Here is a 22541-nt window from a genome sequence, read left to right as displayed (position 1 = left end):
AGCCTTATCATTTCAATCTAACATTCCAAAATCATACTGGTGTTATGCTTTGGCACACTCAATCCATCTCATAAACCGTCTCTGTACTCCACTTCGTACACATCAAACTCCATATGAAGTCTTACATGGTAAGCAACCTTCTCTCATCCAATTAAAGTCCTTTGGTTGTCTATGTTATGCATCCACTTTGCATTCTCATCGTACAAGGTTTGCATCAAGAGCTCAAAAATATATTTTCCTTGCTTATCAAGAAGGGACGAAGGGATATCTCCTTGAATTGTCCTAAGTCTAGCCTAGGCCAAGTGCACCGGCTACAAATGCAGGAAATTGCATGGAATATCCAGAAGTGTTCCTCAAATGATAATTGTGTTTCATGAACCAATACAAGCAATCTCACTTTGACAGTAATCACCATAGTAATTCATGGAAACTCTTGCATCTCTTGCCCAAAAACATGATAAAGTCCACAAGAAGATGCAACACCCTCGTTGATTACAAATTCAAATACAATAGCATTCTCAAACAAGTTTTGCACTAAAACAATTCAAGCCAAAACATACAATTTAATAAACAATAATATTGCATCACACATTTGTTGTTGAGAGTAAAATGTTTTACAACAACATCCAAGGATAATGAAGATCAACATTGGATAAAAAATATGATGAAATAACTTTTCAATACATTTCAACCAAAATATACCCAAAATTAATAAAAAAATATTATATAGCTTAATATTTTTAAAAAAATATTAATTGTATTGAAAAAACGAATATCGAAAACTCTACTTGTAGGCTCCATATTCTCTGTCACTTTCCATGAACACAAGTAGGTGTGGTCGAAGAGAACTCTTCTTCATCCACTTGTCGCAACCTATTGTAACTCTCCCTATGCATCCAGTTATATTATCATTAATTATGATATTAAGAGCAATTACAATCACATCAGTTTCTTTAAAAATACGGGAAACTTTTTCTTTTTATTATATTTATAAAACTTTGCATTTATAAAAATCTCTGTATTAAACAAATTGCAAATTGTGATCGTAACCCAAATCTAATGGGAAAATATAAATTTTACTACTTAACTATCATAAATTACCTATCTAAGGTTGCTAGGTGGTTCCCATAAATCAACATAGCAAAAATATTCAATTTCACACTTTGTCAAAACAGAGTATGTCTCGATTTTGTCAAAACTGGGCATGATCTACTCATCAATAAATTATCATCTTTTAGTATGTTAAACTAGACTCTATGATGTTTCCAATGAGGTATATATGCCTCAAACGAAGTTTTATAACTCTGGATACGCTCGCTATAAATTAATACTTTAAATCTGTCCACACAGCTCTACGAGTTCACTAACATCTCTCACGATTTCTGTGATTCTGGATGATCTACAAGTCCAATTGCTCTCAAATTTTTATACAGTATAGTTGACACCTATACCTTTAATTTTATATATTATGAGCATAATTTAGGTAAGAAATGAGGGAGATATAATTTTTCCAAGATGGAATACCAATGCAGGTCCAAAAGGCCAATTTTGGGCAATCTCTACTCATTTTGACACACAGGGCACTACACAACTAGAAATGCTACCAAATTTTAGGACAGTGTAGTTGACTCCTAGGATTTAAAATGAGGTATAGCACACCTTAATTAAACATTTGTGGAGGGAGATATGGTCTCCCAAAGTTGGGTAAAAATCTAACCAAGTCTTAGAAATTTCGACCGCACCTCCTTTGTTTTATTAACTTATCCCACTTATGAAAGTGTGTTCCATTTTCTTAAAAGTGTACCTCATTGACCAAAGAGTGGCACACAAAGGCTCAATAAACCTTGGTGCTCTTACAACCCAAAATATACAAAAATTAACATCATAGCTTATTTCATGAATATTTTTTAATAAAGGTCAAACATTTCTACATTATTTCATGAATATTTTTTGTTATTCAATCGAATTGAAACCTTTAGGGGGTCAAGATCTTTCCATCGATGTATAATATGTGTGTGTTTTATTCATTTTCATGGAGTATTGTTGTTCTTTCATTTTTCGGGGAAATTCGTTGTACCATTTTGCGTAGAACCTTTCATGTTTGCATCTATTATTCAAAGTCAATTTGAAATTTTAAAACTTTTTAAGGAATGAACCTTAAAATTTGAAAATACAAGTTTTCCTTCAACACTCCATGAAATCGCACAAAAAATACACATATTATATATCGATGGAAAGACTAGGATCTTCCTCTGCAATTCACACCACTCCTTGATCACAACCGTCGATGGAGCAAGTTGTGGAGTGACAGTTTTCTAACACGTTGTGAATACAGAGGTGACCTAGCCAAACTTATTAACCCTAGTCCCCTTTCTATCATGGGTCTATGAGTTAGACCTACACTGTTACCCACACTAATCAATTTACAAATATCCAAGTCCAAATGAAAAGGATCACTAATTAATTGGGCTTTATACTGCATCCCTATATGGATCATGACTTAACCCGTTTTTATTAAAAGAATAAAACTACAATTGATTGAAGCCCACAATTATTAAAAAAATTTCTAACATTCTCCCACTTTGGCAAAATGAATTGTAAAATTTTAATTTAAAAGAGAAAAGGAAAACAAGTTATTTGAAAACGACTCTCGGGCTAAGGACTAATTCTTATAATGTGACCACATTTTAAGAAAACACATGATCCAATGTGCGATATCTGAATATGACTCCATCCAACTAAAATCAAATAACATTGAATCAGGCAGTGATTATACCCTTACCGATATAAGATCTTCCATGGTCACAAATGTTACTTGACTCCGTCGACTAGTCATTAGTGTGGAGTGTAGCAAGAAAATAGCATGCCAATGTGATCCAACAACAGCCAAACTGCTATTTTCTCTGTCAATCCTCAAATTTCTCTCAAATGCCTTAAAGCCAGAGAAATTTCATGGTTTATCAAAAAACCATCATATAATCAAATATAGTGTCGACTACGGGCCATGTAGTCCAAAAACACCATTATGTCTCAAACTCTCTTATAGTGTCAACCACAGACATGATGGTTCCAACGACACTGAGTTCCAAAATAATGCCTCAAACTCCAATATAGTGTCAACCACAGGCATGGTGGTCCTGACGACATTGAGTTCCAAAATCTTATTATCATGCCTCAAACTCCAATATAGTGTCAACCATAGGCATGGTGGTCTCAACGACACTGAGTTCCAATATTTGACAATTGATAAATACAAACACAAATATGCAATATATACAACAACAAAATTGTTGCAAAAGATATTTATATATCAACCAAATATCAATTATGTCTATAATAAATAATTCAACATGATAAGTTAATAACAAAGAACTCAAACTCCACTAACCAAGCACATCAAAGCGACTCACAATGCCCATGTTCTTCACATGCATTTCAAATATCATGGGCCTAAGTCCTTTGGTTAGAGAGTCAGTTAACATTCTCAATAACTAAGTCATCCACATACAATACAAGAAAATGGACTTTTCTCCCACTGACCTTATGGTAAATATACTAACAGAAATCATTTTTATCATAGCTCAAGAAAGTCACTACCTCGTCAAATCACCATTAAGGTAAAATAAAATCAATGTTGATAGAATTCAAAATATTTCTCAAAAAGGACTTATAGAAAATTCATTTCAAAATAAACTCATATCCCTACATAAAAAAACTAAGCAAATATTTCCCACTGACTCTACAATAACTTTAATCACCCAAAATCAATTATATCTCTCACACTAAAAAAACACGCCAAGTATGTTCTCTACATTAATTATAGGCTAACATACAATGTCCTATCAAGATCAAAATTCATAAAAAAAATAAAATAAAAATCTAGATATCATCTCCATTAATCACAATTCAATCCCATCAACAATTCTATTATGGCATTATTATTGTTCATATCAAAAGTATATTTATTACATAAATACAATTATATTAATTATGGGCAGTGAAGTAATTTTAACGAAATAATTAGCATATAATAAATGCTCCTTTGGGCAGAGTATATAGTATACAATTACTTCACATTATTTAATTTTTTTTCTCTCAATATAAGTTTCAAAATTTGTTGCATACAATAATTCCCTTTATGAAAGTAATTGCATATAACAATTTATATTGTTAAAGAACTCTCACAATTTATAAATAAGATTAGAATAATAATTTCGAAATAATATGAATAACTTTATAACATGCATTTTCAAAATTTATATTGCAGTCTCCAAACTACAATTTATACCAAAAATTCTCATGCCCAACATGAACAATTATACACTTTGGCTCACTAATGAAACTCAATTTAAAGAGTACATAAGATATATGCATAATTAGGAAGAGTAAGAACTGACATCATAATCACCATAATATGTAACAATTTTTCATTATTTAAAATTTGGAAAAAGGAACATAAATATTTATCACATAATTAAACATGAATAAGATTTCACAAAATTAAATATGAATGAGAGCAAATAATTTCAAATAAATATTTATGTATATAAAAATAAATAAAATAAATATTTCAAAATGCATGATATGCATTAGAATAAACTAAAGGATATACACATTCAATTTAGTCCATATATTATAATGAGGCCAACATAATAGTACATTCCCCTTTGGGCAGAATGCACTAACCAAGGTTAAACCAAGGCCAGAACCTCAGATGAGTTAATCAATGAGAACAACACTGGGTTTGGAAATCTATCCCCTTTGGGCAGATAGATTTCTACACCAATGAGCCTCCAATAACTTCATCTATAACCTTAAGAAGAAGTTGCTCATGATTAGTTAATCATTGAACGCAACAAGTTGTCATAACAAGGCCCACATAATAGTACATTTCCTTTTGGGAAGAATGCACTAACCAAGGTCAGAATCTCAGATGAGTTAATCAATGAGCACAATATTGGGTTCAGAAATCCATCCTTTTTGGGCAGATAGATCCCTAGACCAATGAGTCTCCAATAACTTCATCTACAACCTCAAAGAAAAGTTGCTCAGTGAGCATACACTAACTTCAGAGATTTGTCCCCTTTGGGCAGACAGATCGCCTAGATCAATGCACCTCCATTAACTTCATCTCAAACAAGTTCACAGTTATAACACACAATTACCCCTTTTGGGTAGGAAATTGCATTAAATAACCAAAAAATTTCTCAAATTTTACAAAGAAATTTTCACAAATCAATATAAGTAATCCCACTTTGGTGGCAATTACCCATACTAATTCATGAAAACTCTTAAACATGAATCATTTTTTCTTGCCCAAAATCATGATATTGCCCGTAAGACTTTTTAACACTCATACTGACCATAAATTCAAAACAATAGCATTCTCAAATAAGATTTACATTTAAGTTATAAGCGGACGCATACACCTCAGTATAAAAAGTTTCACACACATTACAGGCTGAGGAAAAGAATAAATTATAACAATATTTGATATCATGGTATATAATTATATTCATTCTATCCGATGTCAAAACCATCAAGTGCTAATATATGAATCTTGATTATTATCATATCTGATAACATTTCATTGGTGATATCATTATATCCGATACCAAAACCATTGTATTCCAAATTGTACAACTACCTCAATTCAAGCCTGTTCTGATTCCATATGAGTTGCTCAATTAATTTTGAAGGCCGGGATGGTTCTCACCCTTGGTAATTAATTGTGAAGGCCGGGAGGGCTCTCACTCCCGGTAATTAATTGTGAAGACTGAGATAGTTCTCACCCCCGATAATTAATTATGAAGGCCAGGAGGGCTCTCACATTAACTATGAAGGCCGGGATGGTTCTCACTCCCGGTAATTAATTGTGAAAGTGGTGATTAACTATGAAGGCCGGGATGGTTCTCACCCCCGGTAATTAATTGTGAAGGCTGTGAGGGCTCTCACCCTCGGTAATTAATTATGAAGGCTGGGAGGGCTCTCACCCCCGGTAATTAACTATGAAGGCCGAGATGGTTCTCACCCTCGGTAATTAATTGTGAAGGCCGGGAGGGCTCTCACCCCTGGTGATTAATTGTGAAGGCCGGAATAGTTATCACCCCCGGTAATTAATTATGAAGGCCGTGAAGGCTTTCACCCCCGATAATTAATTGTGAAGGCCGGGAGGGCTCTCACCCCCGGTAATTAATTGTGAAGGCCGAGATGGTTCTCACCCTCGATAATTAATTGTGAAGGCCGGGAGGGCTCTCACCCCTGGTAATTAACTATGAAGGCTGTGATGGTTCTCACCCCCGGTAATTAATTGTAAAGGTCGGGATGGTTCTCACCCTCAATAATTAATTGTGAATGCCAGGAGGGCTCTCACCCCCGGTATTTAATTGTGAAGGCCATGATGATTCTCACCCCCGATAATTAGTTGTGAAGGCCGGGGTGGTTCTCACCCTCGGTAATTAATTGTGAAGGCCGAGATGGTTCTCATCCCCGGTAGTGATTATGAAATTATGAAGGCCGAGATGGTTCTCACCCCCAGTAATTAATTATGAAGTCCAGGATGTGCCACCCCTCGGCAAACAAAGTCCGGGATGTGCCACCCCTCGGCAAACAAGTCCGGGATGTGCCACCCCTCGGAAAACATAGTCCGGGATGTGCCACCCCTCGACAAACAAAGTCCGGGATGTGTTACCCCTCGGCAAAAGTCATAAATAGCTGACGCCTAGCCAACGTCCCATTTAGGCACGTTTTTATTGTCACTTAAATGCTATTATTTTAGCTATTGCAGGTCATGATCTTAGAGCAACATATAAATCAGAGCAACCAAACATCAAAGACCCAAGTCACTGAGCATTGTTTATCACACGCTCATATCGCCAACAAGTTTTATTTCTGAAGAAGGGAGCATACATATCTATCATCAGGATCTTCATCACCTCTCTCTTGGAACAATTATCCTCTCCAGAAGATCTCATCTACAACATTATTTTACTGTTATCATACGGTCAAGACATCTTTATTCCAGCTATTAAAATCGTCAGGCTGCTTGGTTCCACATGGGTGTTATTTATCATACATTCATATCACCAACGAATTTTATTGCTGAAGAAGGGAAATTTCTGAAGAAGGGAGTATATATATTTATCATGAGAATCTCCATCACTCTCTATTTTGGAACACATCATCCTCTCCAGAAGATCTCACATCTACTACTTTATTTATCTCATGAAGCTCAGATCTGCAATCATGTCGACTTTATTTTATCAGATCATTAAGATGGAGTTCAGATTCCAGTTATCAACATCTCCAAGCTACTTGTTTCAACATGGCCTCACCAACTTATTCTTACAATTAAAATTATTACCACTTCAACAACATTTGAAGACCTTCCTCAACAACAAGACGCATCTTCGAAGACAACAAAAGTTCAGCACAATTGCAAGCCATAATAGAAGATTCTCTTGAAGCACTTAAGCATCGCCAACCAGACAATTCATACTCGGTGACAACAAATAAACAAGACATGAAGGTCGACGTATTAACGATCAGTTACATTATATCCTGCTTAGAACACTACACACTACGAATAACCGGCCTAAGCTGCCATACATCTTGGCACCCTTGCTTCGCAAAGCTACCAAGCTGGGGGGCTTCTGTTCTGGATAGTCCACAAGCATAGGTCCACTACTGGGTCCAGTATAAAAAGCCCACTACTAATACTTAGGATTCCCTCTCTTCCCAAGACACAAGGCTGCCCCTGCACATTGGCAGGGGTTCAGCATGCCTAGCCTGAAAAGGCTAGGCTGGCTAGGTGGACCAGGGTCCAACTCTAAAGACCCCCCTCTCACATTGAGGAAGGGACTTCTTCTCCTCCATTCAGCTCCAGCTGCTGTGACCATGGAGAGCCATCCTAGCCACTCTCACACCCCCCCTTTTATGCACACCATGGGAAGCTTCACTAGTGTGGTGGTCTCTACCATTGCCACTAGGAGCACACCCTATATCAACATACTTTACCCTCTATGGGAGACATTTATGTACACTATTAGTACAAAGCCCATATTGCATAACACAACAATTTAGATAAATTAATCAAAAATAAAATAAAAAACTTGGAATTAAACCAACATATCCATCAAATGACACCTCAATATATAGCATTGAGTTACTTTCTCCACAATTTCCAATGACAAGTTACATAACGGAGAAAGGAAGACATAACATAGCATTTTGATTTCTATAAGAGTTTTATGTTTGTTATGTTACATGATGTAACATAACTTTCATACACACACAATTTTACGTGGGTCCCATTCTTTGATTTTTCTCTCTCCTTTTTTCACTCTCTTCTCTCTTCTTAATTGTGAGGGTAGGAAAGTTATGTTACATCATGTAACATAACAAACATAAAACCCTTTCTATAATCACATAGATATATAATCAAAAGGAATTTTTATTCAACTTCTACCTTTTTTCCCTATATATCTTGTTTGAAGATTCAATATTAAAAAAAAATATTTGACGAATACAATTGGCTTCAAATCAACTACATAATTAAATCACTTTCATCACCACTGTATAACAATTTTTATTTTTCTTTCTAATGAAAACAATTGGTTCCATTTTTTATTACTGGATTTGGAAAATAAGTTTTAAAAATTGTTTTATTACTTGATAAAATAATTTTTATCAAGTGGAACCGAAATCTTGCCCAATAGTTTGGCGGAGCTGAAGGCACACGATGGTGTTCTCCGCCCCTTGTAAAGATAGATCTTGATACGAGGGTTCTTGGAGACCTTGAGGATTTGGGCTTTCGTGAAATCAAAGCAAGCAGCGATTGAGTGAAGTTGAGGCTGTGTATTAGAGGCACTGTGGCCACGTGACAACCAGGGGAATCGAAGCCCACGCCCTTGAGTTTGTTCTCACAGAAACATGGGGGACTTGATGGTGCTATTTGACAATTCGTTCTCAATCAAAATTTTCATTTTTTTTTTTAAATCAAAAATCATTTATGTCTATTAACTTTGATTAAACCGATTAATTGCAATAAATTAAAATCTCACAAGGAATAAAAAAAAAAGGTAATGGATTCAATCCCAAAATTGCAATCATGCCAATATATTAAAATGTTGGGTCCTAATTCATATAATCTAGGCTCTGATACCAAATGTAAGAAATTTCATAAAATAGGATTATATGACATTAGAACACCAAAAGATTTAGGCTTATTTGTTGAAGACATGATTTTTTATTTCTTGAAAACTTCTTGTTTCTTCTAATGCTCTTGCAATGGAAAGACCATGATCTTCCTCTGCAATTCACATCACTCCCTGATCACAATCGTCGATGGGGCGAGTTGTGGAGTGACAGTTTTCTAACACGTTGTGAATGTAGAGGGGACTTAGCCAAACTTATTAACCCTAGTCCCATTCCTTTCATGGGTCTATAAGTCAGGCCTACACTATTATCCACTCAAGTGCAAATTTCTTTCAGCATATTCAGTGAGTTGCTCAGGATCTCTGACAGATGCCTCTTGGTTTTTGAACAAGGTTCTCATTTCTTGTTTAGACAATGTCTCCGCTTCAATCACATGTAAGAGTGACTTTTCCCAATGGGAGAGGTTATTCTGTTGTTTTATACACTCCTCTTGATCTAGAATGAATAACTCATCCCTGACTCCTTGCTCAACTATTGGCTGGGCCTTGAGTGCCTGATATTCGTCGTAAACCGCTTTCTCGATCAGCGCTAGAGCTTCTTCAGGTTTCTTCAGATAAAGTGGCCATCCAGCTGCTAGATCTAACTTTATTCTTGAAAGTGGGCATAGACGATTGTAGAAAGTGCGAGCCACTTGCCAATCTTCAGGGAGGTGATCTGGGTATTTTCTACATAATCCTTTAAGTCTAGCCCAAGCTTGATGTAAATATTCTCCTTCCTTTTGTGCAAAGGAATTAATCTCCTCTTTACCCTTTTTGGCTTTAGATGATAGAGAGTATTTGTTCAAAAACTTGAATTTCAGGTCATCCCATGTAGAGATGCTTCGTCGAGGTTGAGACTTCAACCACGTCTTAGCTCTATCTTTCAGAAAGAAGGGAAACAAGTGGACCTTAATGGAGTCTTCAGTGACTCCTTCTATCCTTATGCCATTGCAAAATTCTAGAAACTGATCTATTAGATCATGAGGATCCTCTGCATGTTTACCCCCAAAAAGTTTTTCATATTTTATGTTGAGCAATTTTTCCTCTAATTCTAGTGGAATTTCAAACTGATCAACCATAATGTTGACAGTATCTCTTAAAGAACCAAATCTTTTAAATTTTTAAATTTTTATTTATTTAATTTTTGTTCTTCCTAAATCTGGTTTGTACTGTAAGGCACTGGTGTCAACAGTGTCTTGCATATGCATAAACCAGAAAACTAAGGCTCAGTGAGACCAACTAACGGAAACTACTAACTAACAAAAAATTTAAAATTTAAAATTTAAAGCAAACAAATTAAACTAAGAAAATAAAATAAAAAAACAAATAAAATAAATAACAATAAAAATATTAAACTAACAAAGCAAAATAAATGACAATAAAATAAAATGATCCAATCTATAATTTTATAAATAAAATTAATGTTGATTAAATCAGTCCCCGGCAACGGCGCCAAAAACTTGTTGAGGAACTCGGCAAGTGCACCGGTCGTACAAGTAATAAAGTGATACGAAGGTTTGTCGATCCCACGAGGACTGATGACCAAGCGATAATTTATTTATTTAATTAAAGTTGGATCGATCATTAAAGGTTTTCTTGAGAATATTGTGATTAAAGTAAAAACAGAATTTATAAACTTATTTTTGGTTTTTAATATTTTAGAAATTTAATTCAGAATTAATTAAAGCTAAAAGGAATTGATTTACGTTTTCAATAAAAAGGCGTAGTTAGGATTCAACTTCCCCAATGGTTTCTTAACGTGTTTGTCTATTCTCACGATTACATGCAAGATTAAATTATTAACAATTCTTTCTATGATTGATTAAATCCCAATCCCTTGGTAATCCAATCCTTTACTCTAATCCAAAGCCCAATCCCTCAGTACTTTCTCATAGAATAAGCATTAACGCAAGAACTCAAGTTATAAAATTCACAAGTCTATCCCTAGATCATGCAAATTCCAGCAATCAACCAATCGGAATCACATACCAACATCCCTATTGTCATATGTGACTCGTATGTTTATCTACGAGTGATCAAGTCATAAATAAAACTAATCATATATATCCGATTGATTGCATAATTCAGAAACAAGAATGTAATTCATAAGAATAAACAAACATCAACTAAGAACCCATTGGTTCTGTATCTTCCTAACTACTGAAAGTAATTTAGCCTGACATACTCATAAAGACAGAATTAAAATCTACTGTAAAAGAAACTGAGTTCATGGTAAACTTGTCTAAAAGTGATGATCAATGGTGCAGAGTTGACTCCTTCCTTCTCCTCTGCCACGATCCAGTGTTACGCTTATGCTCCTTCCTTCGCTTCGTCTCAAGTGCCTTCTTTCTCCGCGTTCCAGAATGAATTTTTACGGCTTCCTTTGCGTTGTATTTAAAGGGAAAACATTGGCTATAATTTCCTGAATCTGCTCGCTGAGGAGCTCGCTGAAGCGAGCAACTCAGCGAGCACTTGTTACTGGTCGCTCCCTTACTCGCTGGTGCGAGGACTTTTTCGAGATACTCGCCCATTCGCTCGCTTTAGCTAAGAACTTTGCGAGCTGCTCGCCCACTTGCTCGCTTTAGCGAGCAGTGGAGCGAGCGTTACCAATTTTATTTTATTTATTATTTAATCTCTAATTTCCCCGTTGCTCCGCGTATTCGTTGCCTCATTTTGTTACTTTGTTATTCCAGTATTCCAATCTCAACAACCTGAAACAACAACAAACATTTAGAATTTGTTTATTTGTTGGCAATTCATTCTGTGTTACTCTGTTTTATTGTTTTAATACTATATTTTTAACTATTTTAATAATTATTTAAACTCTTTTTAGCCATAAAAACATAGTGTCTTAGACACTTATCACCCACACTAATCAATCTACAGATATCCAAACTCAAATCAAAAGGATCACTAATTAACTGGGCTTTATACTACACCCTATATGGATCATGACTTAAGCCATTTTTATTAAAACAAGAAAAACTATAATTGATTGAAGCCCACAATTATTATAAAAATTTCTAACACAAAATTGACTAACATTAATAAATTCATTATTAAAAAAATATTTCAAAGTCAAAAGAAAAATTTCAATAAATATCAAAATTAAAAATCTCATATTTTTACAAGAACTCAAATAATTTCTAAAAATCTTGTTTTCCCAAAAAAATTTTAAAAGGCACCACTATATAAAATACTCACTCACCTAACTAAAATTCCAAGTTTATCTTATCTATAACTTATGACCAATATATGGCTCAATTTATATATATATATATATATATATATATATATATATATATATATATATATATATATATATATATATATATATATATATATCGAAATATCATGTCAATGCGTCATTGGTTCAACCACTTAAATTGAATTTATATAATAATATACAATAAATATATAAATAGAAGTGATATGGCAACCAAAATAATTTGACTTAGCGGTTAACATTTCACTTTCCTTCCCTTAAAGTGTGAATTTCAAATCCCAAAAGTGTAATTGTAGTGAGATACTTTCCTAGTTCAATCGATCTATCGAATCGGGCTACTTTTAATAACACTGCTGCAAACTTATCATGAGTTAGCGCATGTTTAGATTAGTTCATTACACCAAAGGGGTTGGTTCAAGTGGTATATACTTGATTCCACTTAAGCAAGTTCTTGTGTTCAAGTCCTTAATACAAATTTTTTTCTTTGAAAGAGTTAGTCCTACTATGATGTGGATGTTTCTGACTTGAATAAGATTGCCCCTATGGATAATACCTGTAATTTATTAAATAAATAAATAAAAAGATTAGTTCATTTCAAAGAAATAAATATTTTTTTTTTAAAAAAAGTTGAAACAAACAACTTAAGTCACTATGACGTTTCTTTATTGTTTGATATCCCCAAATAATTCCTAACTAATTCAACAACAATAATCATTGTGCCACAAAGGTTCAATAATAGTTCATCCTTATCTTAAAATTTGGTAATTAGCGAACTAGAGACTTGCCAACGACCAAGAGGTGTGTGCAAGCGTTTAGTAGAATATTGAGTTATGATTGAAAAAGGTTGATGAAGGGTTTGGTTTCATCTTATATGTTAACTTTTTGTTTCAATTATTTAGGTAGGCTAGTAAAACATATGGACTTTCATTTCTTTTTGCTCACATAATCATTATTTAAAAACACTTGGATCATTACGGGCTGTTACATATATATGTATTAGGGAATTTTAATGAAGATTTTATTTGCCTCAAAAAAATAATTAGGATTGTTATACTAAAAAATAAAGTTTTTATTGAAGTTATAATTATCGACTTTGCTACAAGTATACAGAGAATGTTATATTTACAAACTTTTTTGTTTACAAACTTTTACAAACTAGACCAGTCATACACTAAATCATACATAGTGTAATTTGTATAAAAAATTTATAAACGGATTATTCCAGTAAGTATATATATGTATATATAAATACAGGTTGCTGTATGCTAAGAGAAAAAATAATCATATATATGAGTCACAATTGGTCTCATCGAGAAAAAGGGAGGAAAAAAAAGAGAAATTGAATAAGAAAAAAGAAAGTGAAGAGTAAGAAGTTTCTATCAGTGACAATTTTCTTGCCAAAAATTATTAGTATTATGACTTCAATTGCAGGGAAGTTTCATTAAGAAAACCCTTTCCCCATCCCGATGAACTAATTTTCAGCCCGGAACATATAAAGACTAGACAATGATAAGATATAAAGCAACACTAATCATGTTTTTGGAATAACAAGTCGTTGTAGGGTTCTAATCAATTTTAACTTTTCTTAAGACACCCCTGGACACAATGAATGTAATTTTTCGAAAAGCTAATAAAATTTGTATGTACTCTACCTTTTTAGTATTTATAACTGAATTACCAAACGTTGTTAAATCAATTGAGGATATCATCATCTTTGACAGTTGACACTCCTATCTTACTAATCACCTCATATGATAATAGGAATATTTTATGATATTTCTTTCGAGGGAATGATTGTTAGTGGGCAATGTTGTTTTGAAGCACCTGTGACATCTGAACAACCTCATATGCTAAAAAAAAAAAGGATTATGATGGGCTCATGTGTTGAACCTCTGTGTCATGGACCCATTAGGTCTTATGTGATCCAACGGACAACGGTAGTTGTGGCTATAATTCCTGTGTTTGATAACATGCTATTAACCAACACTCAAGATATTTTTTACTAATGCAATCAGGAATGTCCATAATTTAAAGAGCAACAATACTTGCACTCACTCATCCTCCCTCACTACCCTTCAAATCACAAGATATTATAATTTCATTTTAACAGTCTACATTGTTCACACTTCTTACATATTGAGTACAACAATCATTATAGTAATCTAAATTAGTTCATTGCTAGCTTGTTTAACTCAAAATTAAATAAATAAAAAAGCTTATTTGAGTAACTTGAGCCAATAATTTGTTTAAAAGTTTAATGTTTCTCATGTTATAGGAGATAAATTTATCTTTAATACATACGTAAAAGTATGTGGATCATATATTTTCTCTTTATCTCTCTTCTCCTCATTTGGACTTATATAGGCTTCTTATATTTTTATGTGTGTATAAGAAATAAATTTATCTCTTACAATATAAGAAGTGTTAAACCATTTTTAATTATTGTTTTGGATCATTCTGAAGAGGTCCAATAAAAGGGTCCAATTCCCTTAAAATCTAGCCCATCCACCTTAATCTTCCTTGTTAAGCAAACTAAAACTGTTATCTTTGAGACTTGAGTGACCGCCTTTGTAGGTGTTGGTGTCGGTTTCTTTGCAACTATGGATGTTAATTGGCTGAATGTGAGGTTTCTACTTTCTAGGATGCTAGCATTGATATCGGGATGCCTACTTATAAGCTAGGGGTCGTAGGATGCGCTAGGAGTAGCTTTAGGAGGAAAATACAACTTCAAGATTACCAACCGTGTGTGACAAACTTAAGAACTCTTTTGTGTTGATCAATCAAATATACATTTGCGACACTATGGATAACCAATAATTGAAAAGGGTTATGTTTAAAATAGTAATAAACTATAATAATGAGCAATTAATGGTGAATCACATGCAAAACAGAGCTGTAAACTTCTCTATTACTCTAAAAGGACAATTTAGCAAATAAATATCCTCAGCACTCATAGTTTACAATTTATAATATGGTGCAGTATTTCATAAAGGAGGATATGCTTTCCCAAAGTCACTCTTGGATTCACTCATAAAGGAAGTTGCATTCATGCATTGGGTATTGTGTCTTGGTCCACATATACCTTATATGGTTATGCCTTGGCCCTAGCTTGTCCATTCTCTACTTTGTTCTATTCCTAGCGCTCACAGGAAAGTAAGATGAAGTCAGTGTCACATACTCACATGTTGTGAATTGTGGTAAGTCTGAAATAAAATATTCCCCATAAAGTTCACGGAGAGAGAATAGGAAAAAAAAATGCTATTCACATAGAAATCACCGCTAATAAAAGAATATTGTATGTCGAAACCATAAATTCATCGTTCTGCACATGCTCAAATAGTCAAATACGTACCATGGTGACTCAGTTGAGTTTAAGTTACTTTATTTAAATATATTTTTATCAACTATTGATATTTCTCACTTCTAAACAATAAATTTTATTAACTAATTGAATTGTGTTGGTACCAAGTTATTCTAGTTTAATCAGTAATATTGAATTCGAATAACATTGAATTCAAATTTTGGTTATGCAATTGTGTTAAAAATTTAATAGAGAAAAATTTCATTACCTTTATAATCTGCACGACTCGACCAAATTAATTGATTAACCAATGAATCGGTGTAGTTTTAACAATTTTTTTAATTATTTAAAGAAACTAGTTTAAGTTAGATTGTTCGGTTTCAATTAAGTACACATAATTATAATAACATCCACTCACATAGTAGACAAATGATTTGTCTTTTACCATATTGAATCTATATATATGATTAATGAACAACACACAAGCACACAGAACCACAGACTGGCATGGGCAATATAATATTATGTTATTAGTGCAAGTAGGGATATATAATTGGAACTCACAATGATAAATAGGCGAGTTATGGCTCTGCTATATATTTTGCATATCCAATGATATCATTTTTGTCACTTGCCAGTGCCATAAGATCCACGCATAAAATAAAATATATATATAAAAAAATACTGATAAACTTTTATATGCAGGTTCTGATAATAATATAATTAGGAAGTTACCAAAAGAAAATGATAATATAATTAGCCGACAATGTTTATAAGTTTTGGCTTAAAATTTTGATATAACATGAAACATCAAGTATAATCAGCATTAACACCCACAAAAATAGGTAAGTGATAATAGATTCCCTAGGGACAGGTTCATTTACTTATCTATTATGATGTGATATGAAGTAGAATGTTATGTCTAAATGAAGAGCAGTGATGCTCTTATTCAAAAGTTGAAAATCTATCTAGAATCTGATTTTATTGACCCGCTTTTTATAGTCAAATTCTGTATATTGGCTCTGTATTTAGTTGGTGAACTAGTCTATTCAAGCATGATATAATGATGTGTATTCAGTAGTGGGAAGCAGAAGATAATGTTTACACAGATAAATCTACCTCAACCCACTTTCTCTTTCTGTATATATATTCATATTTTTGTAACTTTTAACCCTCGCATTGAAATCTGACATACTTTTGCTTTGTATGTCCATATTCTCCTCCATAAACTCAAAAAGCCTGTCAAAGTGAACCCCACAAGTTTGAAACCTCAATTCATGATAAATCACCATTTCCATTTATTTTTTAAGGTCTTTTGTACTAAGTACTAACCATCAATTTGCATGCAACAACCACTGCTTTTAACATATTACTTTGAAACAATGTCACTTTAATCTTAAATATATACTTACGAAGGTTAGACTCTTTCTCTATCCTGCACTTACTGATGAGTTTTCTCTGACCTCATATTGATATCACTCTTTCTTGAATTAGTGAAAACTGTTTAGTTGTGCTATCTGACACAGAAGATAAGGGTACTCACTGCTCAGAATCCTCACATACTCAGATAGTAAAAGACAAATAGGGGAAAAGGATAACCCCTTTACCAGTCTATGTGAAAGCACATTCAGTTTTCATAATGCTCTAGTTTTTCTGCCTTAAATCTTCACTAGCACTGAAGATTGAGTTCACCAGTGATCATATTTTCAACAAAAGAAGGAAGAATGGGATTACAACAAAAGCTCATTGCTTTCCTCTTTCAAGCAAGTCTTGTTTTCATCTTGTTTCCTCTTATCAGCTCATCCCAACAGCACAAGGAAATTATAGGCACTCATTCAAGAAAAGAAGATAACCATATTAAGGTATCCCATTTCCTGTTGCATATTCTTCATTATGCCACTTGCCTTAATTTCTAATCTCATTAAGTTAAATCCTTTATTTTATAAATATGAGTATTGTTTGTGAAACTAGCCTTTTTATCTGATTGTTTTGTATGTGAAGATGAATCCTAGACTTCAGTTCGAAATTACATTACATGGTTTTCTCCTGTGGGCTTCCATGGGGTTCTTGATGCCAATTGGTATACTTGCAATTAGGCTGTCAAACAGAGAGGACAATCCAAGAAGGCTTAGAATTGTATTCTATGTTCATGCAATTTTGCAGGCAAGTAAATCTGAAGTCTATTTTACATTATAGTTGTTTATCAGAGGTAAGAATTTATTGTCTATTCTACTGAAAACCAATGATGATCTATAGGAAAAGAATATATATATTTTTTGGAGAAGGATTCGTTTACAAATTTTTTTTACAAATTTTTGCAAATTACACTATGTACTTCCGGGAGAACATAGTGTAATTTGCAAAAATTTGTAAACAAAAAGTTTGTAAATATAACCCTCCCTATATTTTTTTATATGATTTTGAACAGGGATGGATCTTGAAAATGTGTGTTGTGGGGACTAAAATAAATATTAAGTAAACAAATTTTAAAATGGTTATATCTACTGTTAACTCCACCTTTCTCAAATGCATGCATAATTCTATTAGTAATTGACAATTATAGGCTAAAGTTTCAAGAATATATATATTATTTCATTAAATAGCTTATTTTATTATTTCATTCACATATTTCAAAAATTACATGTAAAAGTCTTAAAATTGTAATGGCAATTAACACTAAATCGATATAAGTTGAGATTTTGAGATTAAAATACTGAGAATTTGGGTGAAATTATCTTTCTTTCGTTGACCAGCATTTGAACCTGGATCGTTATGAAATTAGTCTGCAACACTAACCATATGGATGAAATGCTGTAATTCTATATAACATGAAGTGGTTTAAATGAGTTTTGTACCTTTTAAACTCTAAATTTGTATATAATCAAAATCTAAAGTTACATCATTTTGTCAATTGGTGGATGATCAAATTTATTCTACAATTTTGAGAACAAAATAAGAGTGAGTACAAAATAAGCTAGAGAGTAAAGTGCTTTTAAGATTAAGATATAATTTTGGTGATTTTAGAACCTTTAAGTGACAAATTTACTAGTTAAAATTTTGGAAGAGGGTTGTCATGGTCCTTCTTTGGATCTGATACTGATTTTAAACCAGTTTAATAGGGTCAGTTGTACCACTGAATCACTTCCAATGATGGTTAAGGGAAGATACGAGTAGCAAGATTCTAGATTTCTAGTTATTTTATTTAGCCTAAAGCTTATTAGTTACTACTAAGATCATGGAAGGGTGATTGCCTCCTTTTTTGTTGACATGGACTATAATGGATACTTTGAATACAAGAAATGTATTTTATTAAACAATCTTCTATGTTATGATAGGTTCCAAGCTCTCTCTATCTCATTTTTAAAATACAGCCTGTGAAGAGAAGAACAAAATTATGCTGTTGGCAATGGTACTAAACAAGTGTTTATGAAGGCCAGAAGTTCATATAACTCCATTATTAACAGAAATAAATAATTTATCTAAAATATTTCTTTCACTGATGATCATTTCCTTTTTAATATGATATATACTTTTGAATTTCTGTGCAACAGATGCTTGCTGTACTTCTTGCCACAGCAGGAGCAATTATGTCCATAAAAAATTTCAACAATCTCTTCAACAATAATCATCAAAGATTGGGGGTGGCATTATATGGTATTATCTGGCTGCAAGTCCTAGTTGGTCTTTTCAGACCACAAAGGTAAAACTATTGAATTCCATTTTATTAAGAAAAAATTGTATCTACATGATTCATTGGCCTTTTGACCATAGTGATGTAAAAAGGGATATTTTTTTATCGGATTGGTTCAAAATCAAAACATTTACCAAAATAATGTCATGAGACATGCACGGGGTATGCGCGTTCACATGAGATAGATGTGCCACTTGAGCATGGGTGAAGGTGCACCAGCCACGTAACAGGCACTACAAGTCACACATAGGGGTGAAAGTGGGTTGGGCTGGACCAAGCTTTGTCCCGAAAAGCTCAAGCCTACGCCAAAAATTTTCAATTTGGCCTGACCCAAGCCTAGTATGAGTCTAACTGTTAGCTTGACTTGACCTGTTTATAAAAAAACAAATGGTCTGGCTTGGCCCGTTAGCCTGTTAATTTTTAACTTCCAAGCATAACCATGAATCAACTTTACGAAATACTCAAATTCTGTTGCTACACCAAAAATCTTAATTTCAACGTCCAAACAGAATCATGAATCATAACAAAACTCATACAATATGCATTTAAGTCATTTTCAAAAGCAAAATGCTCAAACTAAATAACATATATTTCATCAGATCCAACAAACAAATCCATACTATGTAAATTAAAATAACTACATGAATCTAACAAACACATCATGATGCTTGTAGTAAGTATAACCTTTCCCAAAAATCTTTTAATATATTCATATACACAATCTAACATGTTGAGATGTTGATTCCTCCTATATAAGAAATAAAGTAAGATTTCTATTAAAATATAATCGAATATAATTAAGTTATAAATAATTGTAATTGATTAAATTTATATCTTTTGTTTTTCCTTCAAGGCATACTTACTCTATTTTATTTTATTTAAAATAAATAGTATAATACAGGCCGGCCTGTAGGCTTATAGGCCCGGCCTTTTGAAAGTGGGCCCACGGCTTTTTTATTAAACAGGCTTTTTTAAGGCCCAAGTCCGACCTATTATACAAAATATACTTGGTCAAGTCTGGCCTGATGTAGGCCGAGCCGTAGGCCAGCCCGGCCCAGTTTCACCCATAGTCGCACATATGGATGTGCGTGTTCAAGTCGTGAATGAGGTGGTGTGTGATTAACAACAGACGCCATGTGGCAGGTGCGCATTCGCCAATGGGTAAGTCGCGCAACACCCTATGCGTGACTTGAATGAGCACATCCCCATATGCAACTTTATGACATTATTTTGGTAAAAAAAATTGATTTTAAATCAATGCAATAAAATGTTTCCCTTCTTATATTAAATCGGTCAAAAGGCCTGATTTTATTGGCTAAGCATTTTATCCATGCTGGCCTGAAATCTCTAACTTAGACCATTCAACCAAAAATATAATGTGATTCATACATATGGATTTGATTCCCTACAAAAAAAATTCTCATTAAAATATTCATGTTCTATGTTCATCCCTTTTAGATCGAAACTAAATTTATTTGAAACTTCCTGATTTCTTCTTTTCAGTTCATGTCTCTAGTGATAGTTTTAATTTTTTTTGTTTATAGAACATGATGATTAGGATACAATTATTTTCTTCTTAACAGGGGATCGAAAAGAAGAAGTGTGTGGTTCTTTGCACACTGGATACTTGGCATTGCGGTCTCATTCCTTGGAGTCCTGAATGTATATATTGGTTTAGGAGCCTACCAAGAAAAAACATCAAAAGGAATAAAAATATGGAATATACTTTTCACTATTCAGATATCTTTGATTGTGTTTTTCTACCTTTTTCAAGAAAAATGGGTCTACATACAAAACCAAGGAGTGATTTTGGAAAATGAACTCCTAACTCCCACTTGTCAAGAAAGTGGTTCAAATGACAAGAAGGTATTGAAGGAAGACACTTGTTGAGGAAGATGAACCAATGCCTTACCATAATTGACCTTTACTTCTACATAGGATACAGGTGTCTTTAAACATATAGAGTACTTGGTGGATGTGAATTTCTTGCTGTCATATAAGAAATAATTTATATTGTTTTTGCCAGAAAAGGCACAGCCATTCAAAGATTGTAAGTTAAGCATTTGGTGACTTTAATGTTTGTCTGGTTCAGATGCAAATTCAAGAACATAAAAATATTATTTCATTGAGATCAGAAAATTAAATATACTATATGTACATTGGTGATTTTTAACCAGTTTAGGTCCATAAAGATTCAGGGGAGAAAGGTAAATAAAAGGAGCATCCAAAGCCAAGCAGGTTGTGGTTGTGTTTGAATATATGAATTTTGAGAAAACAAATTGCATTAGAAAATTTAGTTGCTTCTGTCTAAGCCCTTGGAACTACAGCATTAGTTATGATTGCAGTAAAAAGAATGGATAAGTAAAGGATCTGAAGCCTTTCCTAGTGTAATTTGAAATCATTCTTTTACCTTCAATGATCACTTACTAATATTGCTTTGTATCAACCATGCCAACTAAATCTTGAGGTTAGAGACCAAATTACGTAAAATTGACAAGCTTGTTCAGTTGAAACCTTGATGCTTATGAATTATGATCTCTGCTTCTTTCTGGTTCTTGAAACTTAATGTAGATAAACATAAGTCCTTTTTACATTAAATTACACTGTGTGTTGTTCTCATGTCAATTTATTGAAGCTCCTTCCCAAGAAACTTGAAATCAAAGTCTATTGCAACTTAAAAGGAATATTATTGGCAAATTCACCTAGACAAAGTTAACAAAAATCCTACAACAAAAAATGTTTCAATCTATTTTTAAAGTTTTTATCTTTACAAAGCATGGTTGAAATACTATTTGATCATCATATATTAAATTTTACTTCATCTATGTCCCATAGATTGAACTGCTCAACTACAAGCCAATGAGTAAACCCGCCATTTCTTTTAAAAGGTATTCATTAAAAGGTAACGCTTACATAAGTATTGTTGGTGTGATATGTGGCTTGGAGTGGGCTCCTATGGTTCTCATTTTACAATTTTAATCACAATAGCAATGTCAACGATTAGCAACTCCTAAGTTAAAAAGATATATTTGTTGGACTTCCTCCTTCAATGCTAAGCCCAAACCCATTAAGGGATTTCCTAAAAAACCCTAAACCCTAGATATCACCTCCTATATATATTCATTAGTT

The 22541-nt window shown here is 33.3% G+C and overlaps 1 protein-coding gene across 1 annotated transcript; it reads left to right on the top strand.

Annotated features, from left to right (window-relative positions):
* The first annotated feature begins 17445 nt into the window (after positions 1 to 17445).
* LOC133300778 (cytochrome b561 domain-containing protein At2g30890-like) lies at positions 17446 to 21352 on the top strand. The gene is made up of 4 exons (XM_061500367.1): positions 17446 to 17583; positions 17723 to 17884; positions 19273 to 19421; positions 20996 to 21352. Exons 1-4 carry the CDS (start codon positions 17446 to 17448, stop codon positions 21300 to 21302), a joined length of 756 nt encoding a protein of 251 aa, XP_061356351.1. The 3' UTR covers positions 21303 to 21352.
* Positions 21353 to 22541: the final 1189 nt, after the last annotated feature.

This window comes from Gastrolobium bilobum, unplaced genomic scaffold, assembly GCF_033153095.1.
Source record: "Gastrolobium bilobum isolate Gb01-03AN ecotype WA unplaced genomic scaffold, APGP_CSIRO_Gbil_v1 utg14974, whole genome shotgun sequence".
Lineage (NCBI taxonomy): Eukaryota > Viridiplantae > Streptophyta > Magnoliopsida > Fabales > Fabaceae > Gastrolobium > Gastrolobium bilobum.
This window is presented reverse-complemented; position numbering and strand designations above follow the sequence as displayed.